At 41.9% G+C, this 19718-nt stretch overlaps 1 protein-coding gene across 2 annotated transcripts in view; it reads left to right on the forward strand.

Annotated features, from left to right (window-relative positions):
• The first annotated feature begins 1441 nt into the window (after positions 1–1441).
• STEAP2 (STEAP2 metalloreductase) overlaps positions 1442–19718 on the forward strand; it is a 29130-nt gene continuing 10853 nt past the window's right edge. Inside the window, exons 1-5 of one of the 2 annotated variants that reach the window (XM_039521657.1) lie at positions 1442–1495; positions 8822–9180; positions 9268–9344; positions 13183–13710; positions 17439–17603. In XM_039521657.1, coding sequence (XP_039377591.1) covers positions 8853–9180; positions 9268–9344; positions 13183–13710; positions 17439–17603 — 1098 coding nt within the window. In that variant the 5' untranslated portion in view covers positions 1442–1495; positions 8822–8852. Of the gene's footprint in view, positions 1496–8821; positions 9345–13182; positions 13711–17438; positions 17604–19718 lie in introns of both variants that reach the window. The other variant, XM_039521656.1, reaches the window with a different exon arrangement.

Genomic DNA, 19718 nt, shown 5'->3' on the forward strand with positions numbered 1-19718 from the left:
GCTCTAGATCAGGTAATAAGGTCCTGGGAGCTGACAGCACAGCAGCCTGGAGGATCAGGTTCTGAGTTTGTCTGTGCTTCAGTTTCCCCATATGCAAAATGGTTAGAAATATCTCCACCATGCACCGAACTGTATTATTTAATGTTTGAAAAAGCTCTGCATTTTTGTGATTAAAGGGTTTCTTAGATCTCTTTGCAAATCTCATATCATATTTGTTAGTATTCATAGGAACAAATGTTTGATGTGGTGATCCATATAACTCAAATTTTCTAAATAAAATAAAGCCCTATACTCATGAACTACCCTGCAGTAAAAAATCACTCTGTACAGCTAATGCATGAAAATATACACATTAAGAATTTCACTGAGCTGCCATAAGTAACTTTATTTTTTTTAATCGCTTGTGTGTGTATTGGCTGTTTTCTGTTGGACCTAGTTGTGCCCATTTGTTGTCTAATCCCTGGCTGCTTTTGTAACATGCATGTTGAACACACAGGGCTAATAGCTGTCCTCTCTTACACTGATGTAACCATACTGCACAGATGTAATGGACAGAACTTGGCCCATAAATTAATATACATTAAAGGCCAAACTCTGCAGTTGTTGCACAGGCAAACACCACATTGCCCTCAGTGGGGGATTTACCCAAGTAAGGCCTGCAGGTTTTGGCTCTTAGGCCTAAATCCTCAAAGGTGTTAGGCATCCAACTCCCGCAGAAATCAATGGGATTTAGGTGCCCAAATACCTTTGAGGACCAGTGCCTTAGAGTGCAGGTTTACTTTTTATACTAGTGTAGCCAAAGTATGTGCTGACTTACACTTTATGTGACCCCAGTACAGGGAACATACGAATCAAGGTACAATAATGTGAGGGATATAAATTAAACCCAGGAGCCAAAATTCTCTGTGCGCCCCCATCCAATCTGTGTGAAACCAGCGCAGAATACAGGCCCTTGGAGGGAATTTTTACCTCCTATTTTCCTACCACCGCTGACAATGGCTCGGGAAAGATGCTGCATTCGGGGGGGCGGGGGTGTTCGAGTCACCGAGAGCCCAGTGACCAGCCTCTGCCAGGAGCGGGGCTCTCTGGCCGGGGGTCTCGGGTGTCCGTCCTCTGCATTAGCCGGGTCCCCGCGGCTGAGGAAGGCTCCAGGCTTACAGCCCACAAGGGGTTTGGGCTCCGGCGGAGGCGGGGGCAGCGGGAGGGCTGGACGGCGGCCAGCGGCAGCCGCTGCAGCCCCCTCGGCCTCCCTGCGCACACACGCCCCCGTCGCTCCGTGTCACTCCGCAGCCGCCCCCCGCCCTCTGCCTGTCGCGGCGGCTGTAAGCAGGAGCCGGATCCTGAACCGGAGCCGGGGCCGGGCCGGCCTGTGGTGAGCGCGGGGCCGGCCGCAGGGGGCGGGCTGGAGCCTGGAGAAGCGCCTCCCTCCAGGTGCTGGGGGCCGGAGTCCGGAGAGAGACGCGGCGCGGCTGCTGCTGGAGGCTGGTCCCGGGAGGTGAGCGGGTCCCGGGCGGGGCGGGAGGAGGCACCCGCCCCCGCCCTGCGCACGTCTCCGCGGTGGGCTGCATGGGGGGGGGCCTCGGGCGAGGCTTGTGCGCCCAGCCCCACCGTGGGCCAGAGCCCTGCGGCCCCATTCATTCAGTGCCCCCTCTCCCGCCAGTGGAGCATCCCCCTCTCCACCGTCGGGCCGGGAGCATCCCGGGCTGGGCAGAGCGAGCGCCGTGGGGGCAGCGCCACAGACCTGCGCTGCTGGGGCCACAGGCTGGGGGCTTCAGCCCAGCGACTGGCTGCCAGCTGCCCCTCAGCCCAGCAGCGCCCTGCCAGGCCTGATGTCGCTTGTCCCCCCCAGGGCCCCACTCCACCCCCGAAGAAACAGCTGGGGGGGCGCATTCTGCACTGATCGTGAGCCTCTTTTTGCGCACATCAGTGGGGCACGCAGGGTGTAAAGTCAGCGCGGAACTGGACACAGTGCATGTTATCGTGGGCAGGTCACATTTTGAAAAGCACCAAAGTCACTTTCAGTGTCAACTATTGTCAGTGGGACTCCGGCTGGTAAGTGACTTTGGCGTGTTGGGAAATGCCCCCTGAGAAGGTAGTGGTACCAGGCCAAATTCTGCTCTGTTGCACACCAGTCATTTCTTCGCTGACTTATTATGGCAGCAGCTAGAGGCCCCAACCAAGATCAGGACCCCCGTTGTGCTAGGCACTGTACAGATGAATAGTGAGAGACAGTCCCTGTCCCCAGAAAGTTTACAATCTAAAGAGACAAAGCATGGGAGAAGGGAGTGACATAAAGAGAGAAGTGACTTGTCCAAGGTCCTACAGTAGATCAATGGCAGAGGCAGGAATAGAATCTAGGGTTGGCCTACACGTAAAAATAGCTACGTTGCTCAGGGATGTGAAAAATCCACTCCCGCCCGAACATCATCGCTGTGCCGACATAATCCCCGGCATAGTAGCTAGGTTGATGGAAGAATGCTTCCATTGACCTAGCTAACATCACTCAGGGAGAGGGAGTACCTACAGCGACAGAAAAACCTCTTCTATTGGTGTAGGATGTGTTTATGCTACGGGCTTATGCCACCATACTAATTGCACCGTAGCTATGCTGGTGCAGCCCTACAGCGTAGACATAGGTTTCCTGGATCCTAGCCTAGCTCCCCAGCCTCTATGCCACATTGCCTTTCACATTACACCAGTGTAACTGAGAACAGACTTTGGCCCAGTTGTGTATGTGCAGGGTGGAAAACCACTGTGGATTCTTTTAAGATGAAAGGACTTAATTGTTAGAGAAGGTGTTTTAATTAATTATTTTACTTAAAAACAGGTTAATTGACTAGGCGCTTTTCTCTTTATCATTTTTTCCCTTTCAGTTTTTGACATTGTCTCATTTTTCTATGTTTCTATTGCTCTATATTTTTTATTTTTCTTCTCTTTTCCCTTATTTCTGTCTCTCTACCTTTCTTCCTTCCTTCTGTTTCTTTCTTTCTTTCTTTCTTTCTTTCTTTCTTTCTTTCTACACGTTCCTAGAAGCTACAAGAGGAAAATTAAAAAGGAAACTATCATCTTGAAAAGCATATTTCTGACTGAAAAATTTGTATTATCCATAGTAAAAAGTAACACTCAGGATAACTATAAGTGAAATAAGTTGGCAAAAAACAAATATTTTTCACTTTTTTAGTTGTGTACTTTGTCCATTTGACAACACTTTGTGTATAATCAGTTTATCTTTTTCCCCTGTAAAGTCAGTCAGTCAGTGTCTCCCTGGCAGAACCAACCCTTATCAGCTTCTGTAGAGCAGCAGACTAAAAGATATATTTGATAGTATCCTGTAAACTATCAAACAACCTGTAGAACAGGGATTTAGAATTTACCATGCCAAACCATATCATTAGTCCATTAGGTTTGGCACATAGCACCTTGCCTAACACCAACATAAGACCCCAAATGAACCAAACACTAACCAACCAAAAAGTCTATATTTAAGACACTTAGCTGGCTAGTTGTGCAGTGTAGAGAGATTCCTTCCTTCCTAATCTCCACAGGTAAATTATGACAGTGAAATATTATTAGGTGAAGCATAAGATATGTGTTTACTTTCTCCTGATTTTATTGGCCCTGTCAATACTGGTTCTCCACTTGTGAGGTAACTCCCTTCTCTTCATGTGTCAGTATAATAATGCCTGCATCTGTAATTTTCACTCCATGTATCTGAAGAAGTGGGTTTTTTACCCATGAAAGCTTATGCCCAAATAAATCTGTTAGGCTTTAAAGTGCCACCGGACTCCTTGTTGTTTTTGTGGTTACAGACTTAACACGGCTATCCCCTGATACTTTCTCTTGAGTGACTACACATTTTAATTTTTAAAAATTCCATATAAAGATCCATCTGGCTGTCTTCCCAATTCTGCCAGTGCTGCTAAAAACAGGAAACCATTATTATGTATGGATGATTTTGAATGCTAGTTAATTTTGTGGAATTCTACTTGTATAACAGCTTTGGGAGTTCCCTAAAGCCATCAGACACTCTTGATCCTATCGCTTATTGGTAGCACCCAAGAAAACAGCTCAAGGAATGTAGCTGTGGATGAAATATTCCTTGTAAATTATTACTGGATGCCATAACCTTAGCTTAATGAGTTTCTTAATACTTTTTACTCAGCAACATTGCCTTAAGGATATGTCAGTCTGTTTTTTTCCATGCTGTCTTCCAATCTGTAATTGTCAAAGCAGCTGGTGGTGGAATCTCTAAAGCCGGCAATCTTGACATCACATCTGTTGAGTACTTGATTTGTGACATATGCCTTAACCTTACACAACAACGTCCCAGAGCACTCCAAAAGCAGAGAATGTTGGATCAAAATTTCAGTGAAGTACTGCTTCTATGTGAATAATGTGTTTTCACAAACATAATCTTCCTTAGTTTGCAATACAATTCAGCCACCAATATCCCCTCCTCCCAAATGCTAGTTGCAATGCAGTCACCTGCATCTCTTGATCCAGCATTTTTCAGTCCCATCCTGGTGCTTCCTAATACTTTCCCTAATTATCTGGCTTTTTTCACATCCCTATTTCCATTCTCCTACTCACCAGGGGTCTCAGGAGCTCAGGGTTTTGTCCCATGGTGGTTTTGCTTCTGAAGAGAGTATTTGTCTATGGGAATGAAAGTAGAATGGGCAAGTTGTCTTGCAGAGAAGCCATCACTGCATGTCCTTTCACAGCTCTCAGCTAGCCCTGGATGGGCATTTGCCTATATTTGTGCTACCTGCTACTATAGCTGCAGTCAAAGTGAGGGGAGCATGGAAAGCGGAGATGTTTTCACACCCATCAGTCTAAATGATATTTGTGATCCAGGCGGTCACCAGCACTTCTCAGCATAACAATTGTCGTGGATTGTTCACTCAAGATTTTCAATACTGTTGTTAAATTTAAAATTGACTCAGGTGCATCGGCGTGAAGGAGATGCACTAAAATGAAGCTGTCGCAGATATTGCTCAGTAGCCTACAGGGACAGTTGAGTCAGTTCAATATATATATATATATATATATATATATATATATATAGCTACAAAGGCAAGGATGCCTTTGAATGGTCTGTTTGAATGTTCCCTTTGTCTTTAATGGAGTCACCACAAGTAGTAACCATAGACCAAACTACTGCTATTGAAATGGGCCTTGTATACTACATAGAGGAAGTTGGAACAGTATTAAGTGAAAAAGGCCTGCTTAAATGATAACTAGTGTGGAACTTCTTGAAAGAGGGGACCATAACTCTTTTAATCAGAACAGTCTAGACCTTGCCCATACTTCTGCTTCCTAATGTGGAGAAAGAACCAGTCAGGATGGGGAAGGATAGTGTAATGGAGCACAGTCCTGAACTGACAATGGTGTGCTCATATGGTGCCTTTTTGGAAGGAAAGGGGCATAACTATATCTGCATAGACCTAAGAAGGTCAATGTAGCAATAAGGAAGAAAGGTATATTCTTCCCATCATAGAAGGTACAATCTCAGAGTGAAATGCTAAAAAGTGTCCATTCTCATTTGGGCATTCCAAAAGAAGTGGTCAATTCCATTTTTATGTGTACAATATAACTTCCAGCCTCCATTTCCCACAAGAGAATAGACTGGTGGGGAGATGAAGTACAAATGGCTAAGGGTTTCAGAGTGGTAGCTGTGTTAATCTGTATCAGCAAAAAGAACGAGGAGTACTTGTGGCACCTTGGAGACTAACAAATTTATTTGGGTATAAGCTTTCGTGGGCTAAAACCCACTTGGCAACACCCACTTTTTATGTTCTCTGTAGATATAGATATAGATATAGATATATAGATATAGATATATATATATATATATATATATATCTATATCTATATATATATATATATAGATATATATAGATATATATATATAGATATATATCTATATATATATCTTCCTACTGTATTTTCTACTGCATGCGTCTGATGAAATGGGTTTTAGCCCACGAAAGCTTATGCCCAAATAAATTTGTTAGTCTCCAAGGTGCCACAAGTACTCCTCATTCTCTTTGCAAATGGCTAAGAGAATTCTTCAGAAAAAAGCCCATGTGTTAGTTCTCCTGACCATAGGGCAATCTTCATGTCAGGCACTGGAGTGAGTCCACCTCAACGTTTTTTGGGTCCACATATCAGAGCGACATAGTTAATTTTGTAGGAAAACGTTTGTCCTTAGGGGCCCTGCTAAAAGGATATAAAACAGAGAGAGAATTCAAGTGAATTCAACTGGACAATACTCTCTTCAAGTCCAAAAGATTTGCAGATCTGTATGAGTAGAGAAGTTGGTGTTTTGTCTGAATATATTATTATTTGCTGTTAAATATTCTTGTTAAAGATTGCTCATCTTGGTGGGGGGGGAGGGTAAGATGTGTACTGTTTCTTTAAATCTGTAGCAGCTAGGTAGAGGGAGGTTTGCGAATGCTCTAAATCAGTGATACTCAGACCTCAGTGGTTCAGGAGCCAAATTAGCAATCAACATTACCAAAGAGCCACAGTAGTGTGAATTCACTGTTTCATTTACTATATATACATATAATTTTCACCAATTATTATTATTTTATCAACTAAAATTGGTTGATATCATAGTAAAAGCATCCTGATTGGTTAATACCTTAAATTGATTAATAATTACAACGTACATAATTTCATATGTGCTGCAAAAAGCTGCAGGAGACACATTAAAGAGACACTTGTGGCTCCCAAGCCTCAGTCTGAGTACCACTGCTCTAGGCAGAAGTTCTACACTGAAGGTAAGATAGAAGCTTTAGGGACAATACTGTTTTCCTCATTCTACTAAAGTTTCTTGTTCAGGATTAGAAGAAAATGATTGTGATCTTTTTTTGCCATTGTCACCTGACACTCATCATCTCTGAAAGATCAGGCCAAAACATGAGGTTGAGAGCCAATGTAACCCTGCTTCAGTGTTTCTTCCATTGTTACAGTGCTGAGTGAAAGGTTAATACATAGAGCTGTAATGCTGAATCCTTTGGCCAGCCTTCTCATTCAGGGTAAGTAAAATATCATTAGTTAGTAAGGCCTGGTCCACACTGGGGGGCAGTGTCGAGGTAAGAGACGCAACTTCAGCTACGGGAATACCGTAGCTGAAGTCGAAGTATCTTATCCCGACTTACCTCCCGTCTTCACCGCTCGGGATCGACATCCGCGGCTCCCCCGTCAACTCCGCTACCGCCACTCGCTCCGGTGGAGTTCTGGAATCGACGGGAGCGCCTTTGGGGATCGATATATCGCGTCTAGATGAGACGCGATATATCGATCCCCGCAAAATCGATCGCTACCCGCCCATTCGGCAGGTAGTCTGGACGTACCCTAAGAGGTTGTTTCTTTTTTTGTTAGACTTGAAGAGTGTAAGTGATATGATATTGTGCCTGGATTGCCGTACAACTAGATGTGATAGATGTATTTGAACAACAATACAGTTTCGCAATTCTTAGCTTGGCATGCACCCAGGACCAAGAATGATTTTGCAGATATTTTATCTGGATATAGAGTTGTAAGACACTGGCTTCAGAAAGTAAAACTCGCCTAAATTGAGTTGCTGCATTTAGATTCATTAGCTAGATTTCCTTCTTCTTTAGAAAAGTCTTAGACTGTAAGCTCTTTGTGGCAGGGGCTATCTTTTTGTTCTGTGTTTGTATAGCACCTAGCCCAATGGGGTCCTTGTCCATAACTAGGGCTCCTAGACGCTATGATAATACCAATAATAACTATTTGTCTTGCACGGTGGAAAAAGAAATAGAGAGACGTATTAGGCTTCCAGGCTATTTAATAATTGTTTGTCTCTCTTGTCTTACAAATAGGCTACATTAGGTCCCCTGCAGATTGCTCCAGTACTACAGTCATGAATGCTACTGTGAGATTTCATCATGACAAGTCAACACATGTAACAACTGTAATAATAAAATACTTATACAAAGTTTTTGTACATAGCTCTCATGATAGTGATCCCAGAAAGAGTTATCATCCTAATTCTACAAAGGGTACAGAATGATTAAGGTCAGCATTTTCAAACTTGTATCCCCCCAAAATCAGGAACTTAAAGCCATATTTAGGTGCTTGATTTTTTCAGTGGGGGAATCAACAGAGTTCCTTGGAATTTACCCCAGAGTAACCTGAGATCATGATCATAAAGGACCTCAGGAGATCATCTAGTCCAACCCTGTGCTCAAAGCAGGACTAATCCCCAAATGGCCCCCTCAAGGATTGAGTTTATAACCCTAGGTTTAGCAGGCTAATGCTCAAACCATTGAGCTATTCCTCCCCCTGTTCTTGATGGGCTATCAAGAACAGAATATAGCCCATTGTCTCTCATTCATATGTGAAATCTCCCTTTGATCATTAAGCACTGGCCTCCTTGCTCTCTCCACTAAATCTCATAGCTGTTAGCCCAAAAGCCTTCTTCCCCTACATTTTTTTTTCCATCTGGAACAGCATTCACATAGCTCATCTGCATTGACTCCGCATCTTATTTCAAATACATTTGAAAATACATATTTACTCTCTTGCCTGTACTTTTTAATTTCTTTCTTATTATCTTTCCATTGTTATTTATGTATGCAACTATATTACTTAACTGCTTAAAACATTTTGTATTTCAGATTGTATCACTGTCACTATACAGAATGAAAGTGATTAATGCATACTTTATAAAGAAGAGTAAATAGGTTAAATTAGACCCAACAAATTTGCTTTAGAGTGTGTTTTGATTACTCTAGTGTCTTGTAAAAATGTATAATGCTGCATATTTTCTTTTTGTTTTCTTTTAAAGGAAATCATTGTAAGCTTGGTGTCTTGGAAATATGGAATCAATCTCTATGATGGGAAGTCCTAAGAACCTCAATGAAACCTTCTTACCAAATGGTATTAATGGTATCAAGGATGCCAGTAAGATCACAATAGGCATATTTGGAAGTGGAGACTTTGCCAAGTCCCTGACCATTAGGCTTATAAAATGTGGATACCATGTGGTCGTAGGAAGCAGAAACCCTAAATTTGCTGCTGAGTTCTTCCCACATGTGGTTGATGTTACTCACCATGAAGATGCTGTAGCAAAAACTAACATCATTTTTGTTGCTATACACAGAGAACATTATGCCTCTTTGTGGGACCTCAAGCATTTACTTATAGGTAAAATCCTTGTAGATGTTAGCAACAATATGAGGGTGAATCAGTATCCAGAATCCAATGCAGAGTATTTGGCCTCCCTGTTCCCAGATTCGCTGATTGTCAAAGGATTTAATGTTGTCTCAGCCTGGGCACTGCAGTTAGGACCAAAGGATGCCAGCAGACAGGTATGTTTTGTGTTTGAGTTCATTTAGTGTGTGTGCAGAATGAAAACTACAGTAACTGTAATAACAGCAACTCCCTGGTATCAGCTGTCAGAACAAACACTTATTATCTTTTTCCAAAAACATTATTTTTGTAATTTTTTCCCTAACACCAGAGGTGAAAGTAAGACGGTATGGTCTGGTAAGGTGTACTGGCAAGAGCCGGTACATAGCCGACCGTACCGGCAGGGGACAGCTTCCCTGGGCTGGCAATTTAAAAGGGCCCGGGCTTCCCGGCAGCTGCCGAAGCACCTGGCCCTTTAAATTGTCGCCAAAGCCCTGCTGCCAGAGCCTTAAGGCTCCCAGCCGCCACTACCACTACTATGGGGCTCTGGTGGTGATTTAAAGGGCCCAGGGATTTAAAGGCTCCACCCCTTCCACCAGAGGCCCCTCCCTTGCTCAGGACCCTGGCCCAACATACCAGTAAGTCCTTTAAGTTACTTTCACCCGCCTAACATCTAAACAAGGCTAGAAGCTGCGTTTCCTGCAGTGCTCTACTTTAGCTGTTAGTGATGGTATCAACTGTTGCAAGAGAAATTGTGGGAAATAAGTGAATGATCTAATTTAAAGCAATTTACTTTCAAGATGGCAGCTTGGATGTAATTAAAGGCATAGTTTGTTTTGTAGGCCTAGGTCTTCAACTGCCCTGAGCTCACACAGTTGAAGTAAAGGAGGAAGGCAAAGGCAGCTCAACCCTACCTTTAGTCCTCTCCCAATCTTAGGGACCTTTCCACTAGCACAGGATCTCAAGAGCCCCTCATGCTCAAGCTCCATCCCTAAATTGTCTCCCTAGAGTGCCTCCTGCACAAAGTGGAGGAGCAGAGCAGATAGGGGCTCAGCTGCTCGTTAAAGCCGCTTTAAGTTTTCTTTGTACTGCTGGAGTAGTGAAAAGGTGATTTAAGCAAGGCCAAAAATCTAGTCCTTGGAACCATTGCTGGTTATGGTGCAACATGAGAAGTAACTAACCTAGCATGGCTCCCAGAGCCAAGGATGAGTTTCCAAATCTGGCATTTAGAAAACAACCATCTATTTATTTTTAAACTGAGTAAATTGATATGGAATCAGTGTGATATATATATAAATATATATAATAAAAATGGGACCCTCGCTCACATACATCATTTTACAGAGCCACCTTTCAGAGTGGAACTGTGCTGTATGTAGTTATTTTATTAGACCTCAGTCAAAGTTGAACTCAAAGCTGATCATCGATAGGTTAAAAAGATGATCAGATGCCATGGTGATGGGCAAACTATATGACTGTAGGTAAAAAAGGAGCAAATCTAGCACTTTGTTTAAATTGTGTAATAGCACTTTTTTTTTAAGTATAATGAAGTATCCCTTGGATCTTGCGTCTTTTTTTCCCCTTTAACATCCTGCTAAGCCATCCCTACTTTTTTTCAGAACCTGAGCTGTCAAATGCAGCTCAAATTGGTGTACAAACTATGATTAGTTAAAAAACAGAGGTCAGGTGGGGTTCCTGCTTTGTTTTTTGTTGTTGTTGCAGCTGTCCTGGGCCATTGGGCAAGCTTTCTATTAAGGCTGTCAATTAATCGCAGTTAACTCACGTGATTAATTAAAAAATTAATCGTGGTTAAAAATATTAATCGCAATTAATTGCAGTTTTAATCACACTGTTAAACAATAGAATACCAATTGAAATTTATTAAATATTTTGGATGTTTTTCTATATTTTCAAATATATTGATTTCAATTACAACACAAAATACAAAGTGTATAGTGCTCACTTTATATTACTTGTATTACAAATATTTGCACTGTAAAAATGATAAAAGAAATAGTATTTTTCAATTCATTTCATACAAGTACCCAGGGGCGGCTCTAGGCACCAGCGGGCCAAGCACCCGCTTGGGGCGGCATCCTGGGGAGGGCGTCATTTGGCTCCGGTGGAGCTCGCATGCCTGCGGCAGGTCCACGCGGACCTGCCGCAGTCATGCCTGCGGCGGGTCCTTGAGCTCCCAGGTCCGCTCGTCCGGGCTCCGGTGGACCTGCCATGCCGGGAGCTCAACCGCCTCCCAGGATGCACCCGCCGCGGGACTGGGGAAGGGCGGCGCAGCGCTCCGCGCTGCTTGGGGCAGCCTGATTTGTAGAGCCGCCCCTGCAAGTACCGTAGTGAAATCTCTATCATGAAAGTGCAACTTACAAATGTAGGGGTTTTTTGTTACATAACTGCACTCAAAACCAGAACAATGTAAAATTTTAGAGCCTATAAGTCCACTCAGTCCTACATCTTGCACAGCCAATCGCTAAGAGAAACAAGTTTGTTAACATTTACGGTAGATAATGCTTCCCGCTTCTTATTTACAATGTTACCTGAAAGTGAGAACAGAAATTCACATGACACTTTTGTAGCCAGCATTGCGAGGAATTTAAGTGCCAGATATGCTAAACATTCGTATATCCCTTCATGCTTTGGCCACCATTCCAGGGACATGCTTCCATGCCAGTGGCACTCGTTAAAAAAATAATGTGTTAATTAAATTTGTGACTAAACTCCTTGGGGGAGAATTGTATGTCTTCTGCTCTGTTTTTTACCCACATTCTGCCATGTATTTCATGCAAAATGCAAAGAAGGTACCAATGTGCGATTTCAAAAGATAGCTACAGCACTCAACTCAAGATTTACGAATCTGAAGTGCCTTGCAAAATCTGAGAAGGATGGGGTGTGGATCATGCTTTCAGAAGTCTTAAAGGAGCAACAGTCTCATGCGGAAACTACAGAACCCGAACCACCAAAAAAGAAAATCAGCTTTCTGCTCGTGGCATCTGACTCAGATAATAAAAATGAACATGTGTCGGTTCACACTGCTTTGGATTGTTATTGAGCAGAACCCATCATTGGCATGGATGCATGTCCCCTGGAATGGTGGTTGAAGCATGAGGGGACATATGAATCTTTAGTGCATTTGGCACGTAAATAGCTTGCAGTGCCAGCTACAACAGTGCCATGCGAACACCTGTTCTCATTTTCAGGTGGCATTGTAAACAAGAAGCAGGCAGCATTATCTCCTGCAAATGTAAACAAAATTGTTTGTCTGAGTGATTGGCTGAACAAGAAGTGGAGCTGAGTGGACTTATAGACGCTAAAGTTTTTTACATTGTTTTATTTTTGAATGCAGTTATTTTTTGAATATAACTCTACATTTGTAAGTTCAACTTTCATGATAAAGAGATTGCACTATAATACTTGTATTAAGTGAATCAAAAAATACTATTTCTTTTATTTTTACAGTGCAAATATTTATAATAAAAACAAATATAAAGTGAGCACTGTACACTTTGTATTCTGTGTTGTAATTGAAATCAATATATCTGAAAATGTGGAAAACATTCAAAAATATTCATATAAATGATATTCTATTATTGTTTAACAGCATTATTAATCACGATTAATTTTTTTAATTACGATTAATTTTTTTAATTGCTTGACATCCCTACTTTCTATATTTAAATGGTTCATTCATTTTTAACATGATTTTAGCCATTGGCCCAAAGTTCATTCTAATCCTGTAGACATTTTAGTGTTGCGAATACCAGGCATCTTGAAACCACTTTATATTAACTCAGATGATATATAGTCTTTTTACTTAGGTTACCTTGTTTAATCATTTTTCATATTTCAATATTGACCTGAGTTGTTCACGGGTTAATTTTTGTGGTTCAGTTGATATGCTAGAGACAATGGCTAGTTTAGATCTTTCTACTGTGACATCTGCCTGGAGGCCTTGAAATTGTTGATTTCATCTGTGACTAAAAATAATTAATTTGACTTTTCCATCAGGTCTTTATATGCGGTAACAATGTTCAAGCTCGCCATCAAGTTATCGAACTTGCCCGACAGCTGAATTTTATTCCCATTGATTTGGGGGCATTGTCTTCTGCAAGGGAGATTGAAAACTTACCTCTGCGGCTGTTCACATTGTGGAAAGGGCCGGTAGTGGTGGCTGTTAGTTTGGCCACCTTTTTCTTCATCTATTCTTTCATCAGAGATATAATACATCCATATGTGAGAAATCAGCAGAGCGACTTTTACAAGATTCCCATTGAGATTGTGAACAAGACTTTACCAGTTGTTGCTATTACTTTGTTGTCTCTGGTGTATTTATCAGGACTCCTGGCAGCTGCTTATCAGCTTTATTATGGCACTAAGTATAGGCGACTTCCTCCCTGGCTGGAGAGTTGGTTGCAATGTAGGAAACAGCTGGGACTACTCAGTTTTTTCTTTGCTACCATACACGTGGCTTATAGTCTCTGCTTACCTATGAGGAGGTCTGAACGATACTTGTTTCTTAATATGGCTTATCAGCAGGTAAGGAACATACCATTTTTAATCTAATGACAGAAGAGAGAATCAGAATGCCTTGGTTGTATTTATGTGACATATATCAGTGTCTTAGAATACATTTTCAATGGAAAATCTTTGGGGCTACATTGTGACTGCCTATTGGCCAATAGGGAAAGAGGGTACAAGGAGCCCCCTACCTTGTGGCAAGCTTCAGATGGGGTCAGCCACAATCAAGTCCCTCCAGTAGGGGGCTGTCTAGCATTCGTTCCCTTTTTTATTCCCCACCGGGCATGAACATTACCCTAGAGAGGGTGGGGAAGAGGCAAGCCAATGGTAAAATCAGAAGAGCACTCTTAGTTTCTATCATCTTGGGATGTAAGGGCTGAATGATAATTCGTAAGAAAGCTCAAAACATCTAGCAAGTTCTTTTCCTCTCTCTGGTCCCAAAAGTTTTGGTGTGTGTATGTCATAAAAGTAGATATTTATATGTATGTTTATCATTTTGTATGAAAAATGTATGTTTTTGAAAAGGTTTTTAAGGGTGGCCACATTAATATACAAACTATACGTGGGGATCACTCACTGCGTCACTGAAATGCAGACACTTTTGGGCAGAGGTATGCCAGCTGTTTAATAGCATGCCATAACACTACACAACTGTCTAGGACAGCAAAATCCTAAGCAAATATATGTTCCTACTAGGGAAAATGAAGATGCTGTATCACTTCTCAAACTAGTGGTAAAAAAAAATATTTTGTTTACAAGAAATTCTTTGTTCCTCTACAGTTATTGGCAGGAGGCATTGACTCAGAGTTCTGAGCAGCAGTTAGTTTTATCTCAAAACAATCCTGGACAAAACAATCATCCTAGGCAGAAAGGTCTGCTTTTCCTAATCAAACTGCCAGTGAGGTGTCTGTTTGTCTCTTCTTCTACACTAGCATTTCATAAAGCAGGTTGGCCATTCAGCATATGAAATCTGCAGAGACAAGAGCTGAGGCAGGGGGAGGGATAGCTCAGTGGTTTGAGCATTGGCCTGCTAAACCCAGAGTTGTGAATTCAATCCTTGAAGGGGCCATTTTAAATTTTGATAGGATAACAAGTCTTGTGGATAAGGGAGAAGCGGTGGATATGGTGTACCTAGACTTTAGTAAGGCATTTGATACAGTCTCGCATGATATTCTTATTGATAAACTAGGCAAATACAATTTAGATGGGGCTACTATAAGGTGGGTGAATAACTGGCTGGATAACCATACTCAGAGAGTAGTTATTAATGGTTCACAATCCTGCTGGAAAGGTATAACAAGTGGGGTTCCACAGGGGTCTGTTTTGGGACCGGCTCTGTTCAATATCTTCATCAACGACTTAGATATTGGCATAAAAAGTATGCTTATTAAGTTTGCAGATGATACCAAACTGGGAGGGATTGCAACTGCTTTGGAGGACAGGGTCATAATTCAAAATGATCTGGACAAATTGGAGAAATGGTCTGAGATAAACTGGATGAAGTTTAATAAAGACAAATGCAAAGTGCTCCACTTAGGAAGGAACAATCAATTTCACACATACAGAATGGGAAGAGACTGTCTAGGAAGGAGTACAGCAGAAAGGGATCTAGGGGTTATAGTGGACCACAAGCTAAATATGAGTCTACAGTGTGATGCTGTTGCAAAAAAAGCAAACGTGATTCTGGGACGCATTAACAGGTGTGTTGTGAGCAAGACACGAGAAGTCATTCTTCCGCTCTACTCTGCGCTGGTTAAGTCTCAACTGGAGTATTGTGTCCAGTTCTGGGCACCGCATTTCAAGAAAGATGTGGAGAAATTGGAGAGGGTCCAGAGAAGAGCAACAAGAATGATTAAAGGTCTTGAGAACATGACCTATGAAGGAAGCAGGGGTGGCTCTAGCAATTTCGCTGCCCCAAGCACGGCGGCACGCTGCGGCGAGCGCTTTTGCCGGGCTATGGTGGAGCTCTGGAAGGAAGGCTGAAAGAATGGGGTTTGTTTAGTTTGGAAACGAGAAGACTGAGAGGGGACATGATAGCAGTTTCCAGGTATCTAAAAGGGTGTCATAAGGAGGAGGGAGAAAACTTGTTCATCTTAGATCTCTAAGGATAGAACAAGAAGCAATGAGCTTAAACTGCAGCAAGGGAGGTTTAGGTTGGACATTAGGAAAAAGTTCCTAACTGTCAGGGTGGTTAAACACTGGAATAAATTGCCTAGGGAGGTTGTGGAATCTCCATCTCTGGAGATATTTAAGAGTAGGTTAGATAAATGTCTATCAGGGATGGTCTAGACAGTATTTGGCCTGCCAAGAGGGCAGAGGACTGGACTCGATGACCTCTCGAGGTCCCTTCCAGTCCTAGAGTCTATGAATCTATGAAAGTAGCAGCTAAGCAAATCAAGCCATAATAATGGAAAGAATAAAAGGGGATGGGATCAACAGTGTAGAAAAAAGGGTGAGCATGAAGTATTGAAATAAGACAGCCGAAGAGTATGAATGAATCTATGACAGGCATTGTGATGGGGTTTGTCAGGTCTTCTTTTCCCCCTGCAGGAGGGTTCAGTGTTTGACACCCCCCATTTAAGGAAAATCCACTCAGATTAGTGACCAGCAAGACAGTCCTCCAGAGGCTTAGAAGGGCTAGGAAGAAATACTGACCAATCAAGGACCAGCAGGCCAATTAAGAAGGCTTGCCTCCTTTTGCTCATGGGCAAAGACTGGGACAGAGCAGGACCTCCTCAAAGTTCACCCAGAACCTAGGCGAGAGCCTGGCCTTGCCCTGAGCATAGCAACAGAGCACTTGCATATGCAGGGAGTTTTTACTCTTTGTTTAAAGGCACAGACAGGCGAATCCTGAGTTGCTGTTTTGTTACTTGGTTGTTCAGAGGAGTTCACGGCACAGGCTACCCTGCCCCAAGCTGGCAGCCAAATCTTGAAGACTTAGGTGGGAAGCGCCTGCAATATCACACATGGCCCTGATGTGGGGATTACAGTGCAGCTCTGCCTCCCACAGACATACACAGAATTCAGCAAGGAACCCTAAGTGTTTAGGCTTACATACTTGTCAAAGGATCTGCTAGTACTTTTTGTTAAGAAGTTCTCATATCTTCTATATTAATTTGAAAATCTCACGTCATCGTCAATGGTGGCCCCTTGCAAGAACTGACATGTAATTACAGATTTGATAGACCCCAGGGAACTGGAAATTTGTGAGATCTAGTTGAGTATACAAGTGACTTGACAGTTGAAGTGAATTGTTTCTTTCCTGTCTTGAGGATGTCCAAGCTCATCCATCATTTTATGTTTGATGTTAACAACAGAAGAGACAGAGTAATTTAGGAGTCAGCACAAGGAGTTGAAGCAATGGCAAGAAATAATGATAATTTATTTGTAAGTTCAACAAAATAAAGATAATTGCAGACCCACCCATTTTATAATGTAGAACATAAATTGTTGATGCCTGAAAAATGTAGGTACTTTGTGTCGCAATGTGGAGAATCTCATCTGATTTCCACTGTTTCAACATATCTTTTGACCTAATATGCCCCCAGAATCCTCAGTGATGGAGCAAATAGCTTTTTCTCCAAGACATGAAGAAATCTCTAAAATATTTGATTACATTTTATATTTATTTGTAATCTGTTTTCTTACAAAACTCAGACTGGAGGCTATTACTCATCAAAAGAGCTTTTGTAAATAGTATTTAATATTCTGGAAAATAAAGGCCATCTTTTCTGCTGTCTCCTCAGGTTCATGCAAATGTGGAAAATTCTTGGAATGAGGAAGAAGTGTGGCGAATTGAAATGTATATCTCCTTTGGAATAATGAGTCTCGGCTTGCTTTCTTTGTTGGCAGTTACTTCCATCCCTTCAGTAAACAGTGCCTTAAACTGGAGGGAATTCAGTTTTATTCAGGTGTGTGTGTTCTCTGGTTGTTTTTGTTAATAAGGGGTTTAATGGTTAATAAGAATGCATGTTCATTTTTATTTTGAACCACACTTTTGCTATAGGATGAAATATAAGGGTTTTTTCCCCTCTCAGTAGTAACTGTAAAAATGATACAACTTCTCACTCAACAGAGAGAGTCCCTCTTAGAGTTGGGCAGAAAATGGTTTTCCTGTCCTACTATTGTTTTCAGGAGTTAAAAATTTTCTCCTGTCTCAAATTGAGTTGAGAAGTCAAAATCTCAAAAATATTTGTGAACCAAAAAACTGAATCTCAGGTTATATAGAATGTTTAGTTTTGATCATTTGAATAATAATTTTGATAGTTTGAAAAGTCATTTCCAACCTGAAAACCAGAAATTTTTGTTTAGAAAGTGTCAGAACAAAACATTTTCACAATTTTGAAACTCTTTTTCTTGACATTTTTTTGAGTTGAGAGATTTGACAAACTCAATCCTCTTTTACGAGCCATTTCAATTTTGACAAATGGATATTTTTTGACAAAAGTGATTTGTCAAAAACATCCCAAGCAGCTCTTTCTGTGTGTATTCAGTGAAATCTATCTCCTTTAGTGACATTAGTGTTTACTGCATTTTACTCTGTTGGCCTTGCAGAACCAACACTGCTAAGACTGAGTAGGCTGGCACTATTCCTTTTTTATTGACAGAATATATTGGGTTTCAGTCAGTTACACATGTGCAGACCCACTGCAGGCAGTTCAACTGAACAGGTGTCTCTGAATGGGGATGCACATAACTTTATAACTGAAGATCTAATATGGGCATTAGAACCTTTATTACAGGGGATGATGCCCTGGGTAAAAAGAGCAAAGCTTGACTTTCAGATCCCAGAGTGAATTTGCAGGGCAGGCAGTTAGAACAAAACATCAGTTTACTTGTAAACAGAACAGATTCAATCTGAACTCACTGAGAGACAATAAATATTTTTGTTAATAAACAAAAGTCTGTCTGCTTCTGGTGCTTATTCCTCAAGTGAGCCATCAGAAGTACATAAACTTGTAAACTATACAGACCTTCTTTTCATGCAAATGTCCCTAACTTTTTCTTAAAAAGAGCACATAGAATGTTTTCAGTGTTTTCCAGGAGGTGCCAGCAATACTTCAAGAGAGAAGTAACATATACAGTAATAGCAAGGTTTGGCTGTATTTAGAATACAGGATTCTTGGGGCTATATTGTGGTGTTCTAGCGTAAAATTGGTAGAAGAAAAACAGAAATTCCATAAAGTTTACCTCATAGAGTTTCCACTGAATGATCCCTTCAGGCGATAGGTGTTGGGGCTGCAGAAGGGGCAGGGAATGCAGCTTCCAACACTTCAGGTCCCTGCAATTTTCAGGAAATGACGTGGAAGGACAGCAAGCTACCTGGTGCTCCTCACATTTCAGTCTCCAGGCAGTGTGGGTCCCTGTGGTGCAATGCAGCCATTTTCTGTGACTTGCTCCCCATCCAGAGAGGGGGAATTAATGTTGATTCCTGCTAGATTAACTCCCAATACTTTGGCAGGCTGTATTTTTGCATTTTTCAAGGGGAGCCTTTTGTCCCTTCCTCCTGCCCTGGCACACTTCCCCCTCCCTTCACATATGAACACCTGAAGCAGAGGTGCATCCGCAATCTCTGGAGGTGAGTGTTAAGCTATCTGAAGTGGCTCACAGGCATGAGTACCAACCTCAGGGCAGACTCTGAAGAAGCAGGGCACAAACCCCAAACTGGCAGCGAGTTCTATACTTAGATTTCACCAACCAAGTGTCGCGATAACTCCTCAAGCACTACAATAGCCTTAAGATGGAGTCACAGACAGTCCTCCTTGCCACTTACACAAGCTTGACTTTGAGATAGATAGTCCCTTACACCAAAAATCACAGCAATATTCAGGTTACTCCCAGTCACTTGCACCCTAGATCTCCCTACCAAAGACAATGCTTGTAGTAATCCTATAATAAAATAATTTAAGATTTATTAACTAGCAAAAGAAATACAAGGTTAAATCAGATAAATGTACACACACATGAGTTACAGTCTAAGGTTCAAAAAGGTAATAGAAGCTGCTGTAGTGTGGAAGCTCTGTATG

Source organism: Mauremys reevesii, linkage group 2 (assembly GCF_016161935.1).
Source record: "Mauremys reevesii isolate NIE-2019 linkage group 2, ASM1616193v1, whole genome shotgun sequence".
Taxonomy (NCBI): Eukaryota; Metazoa; Chordata; order Testudines; family Geoemydidae; genus Mauremys; species Mauremys reevesii.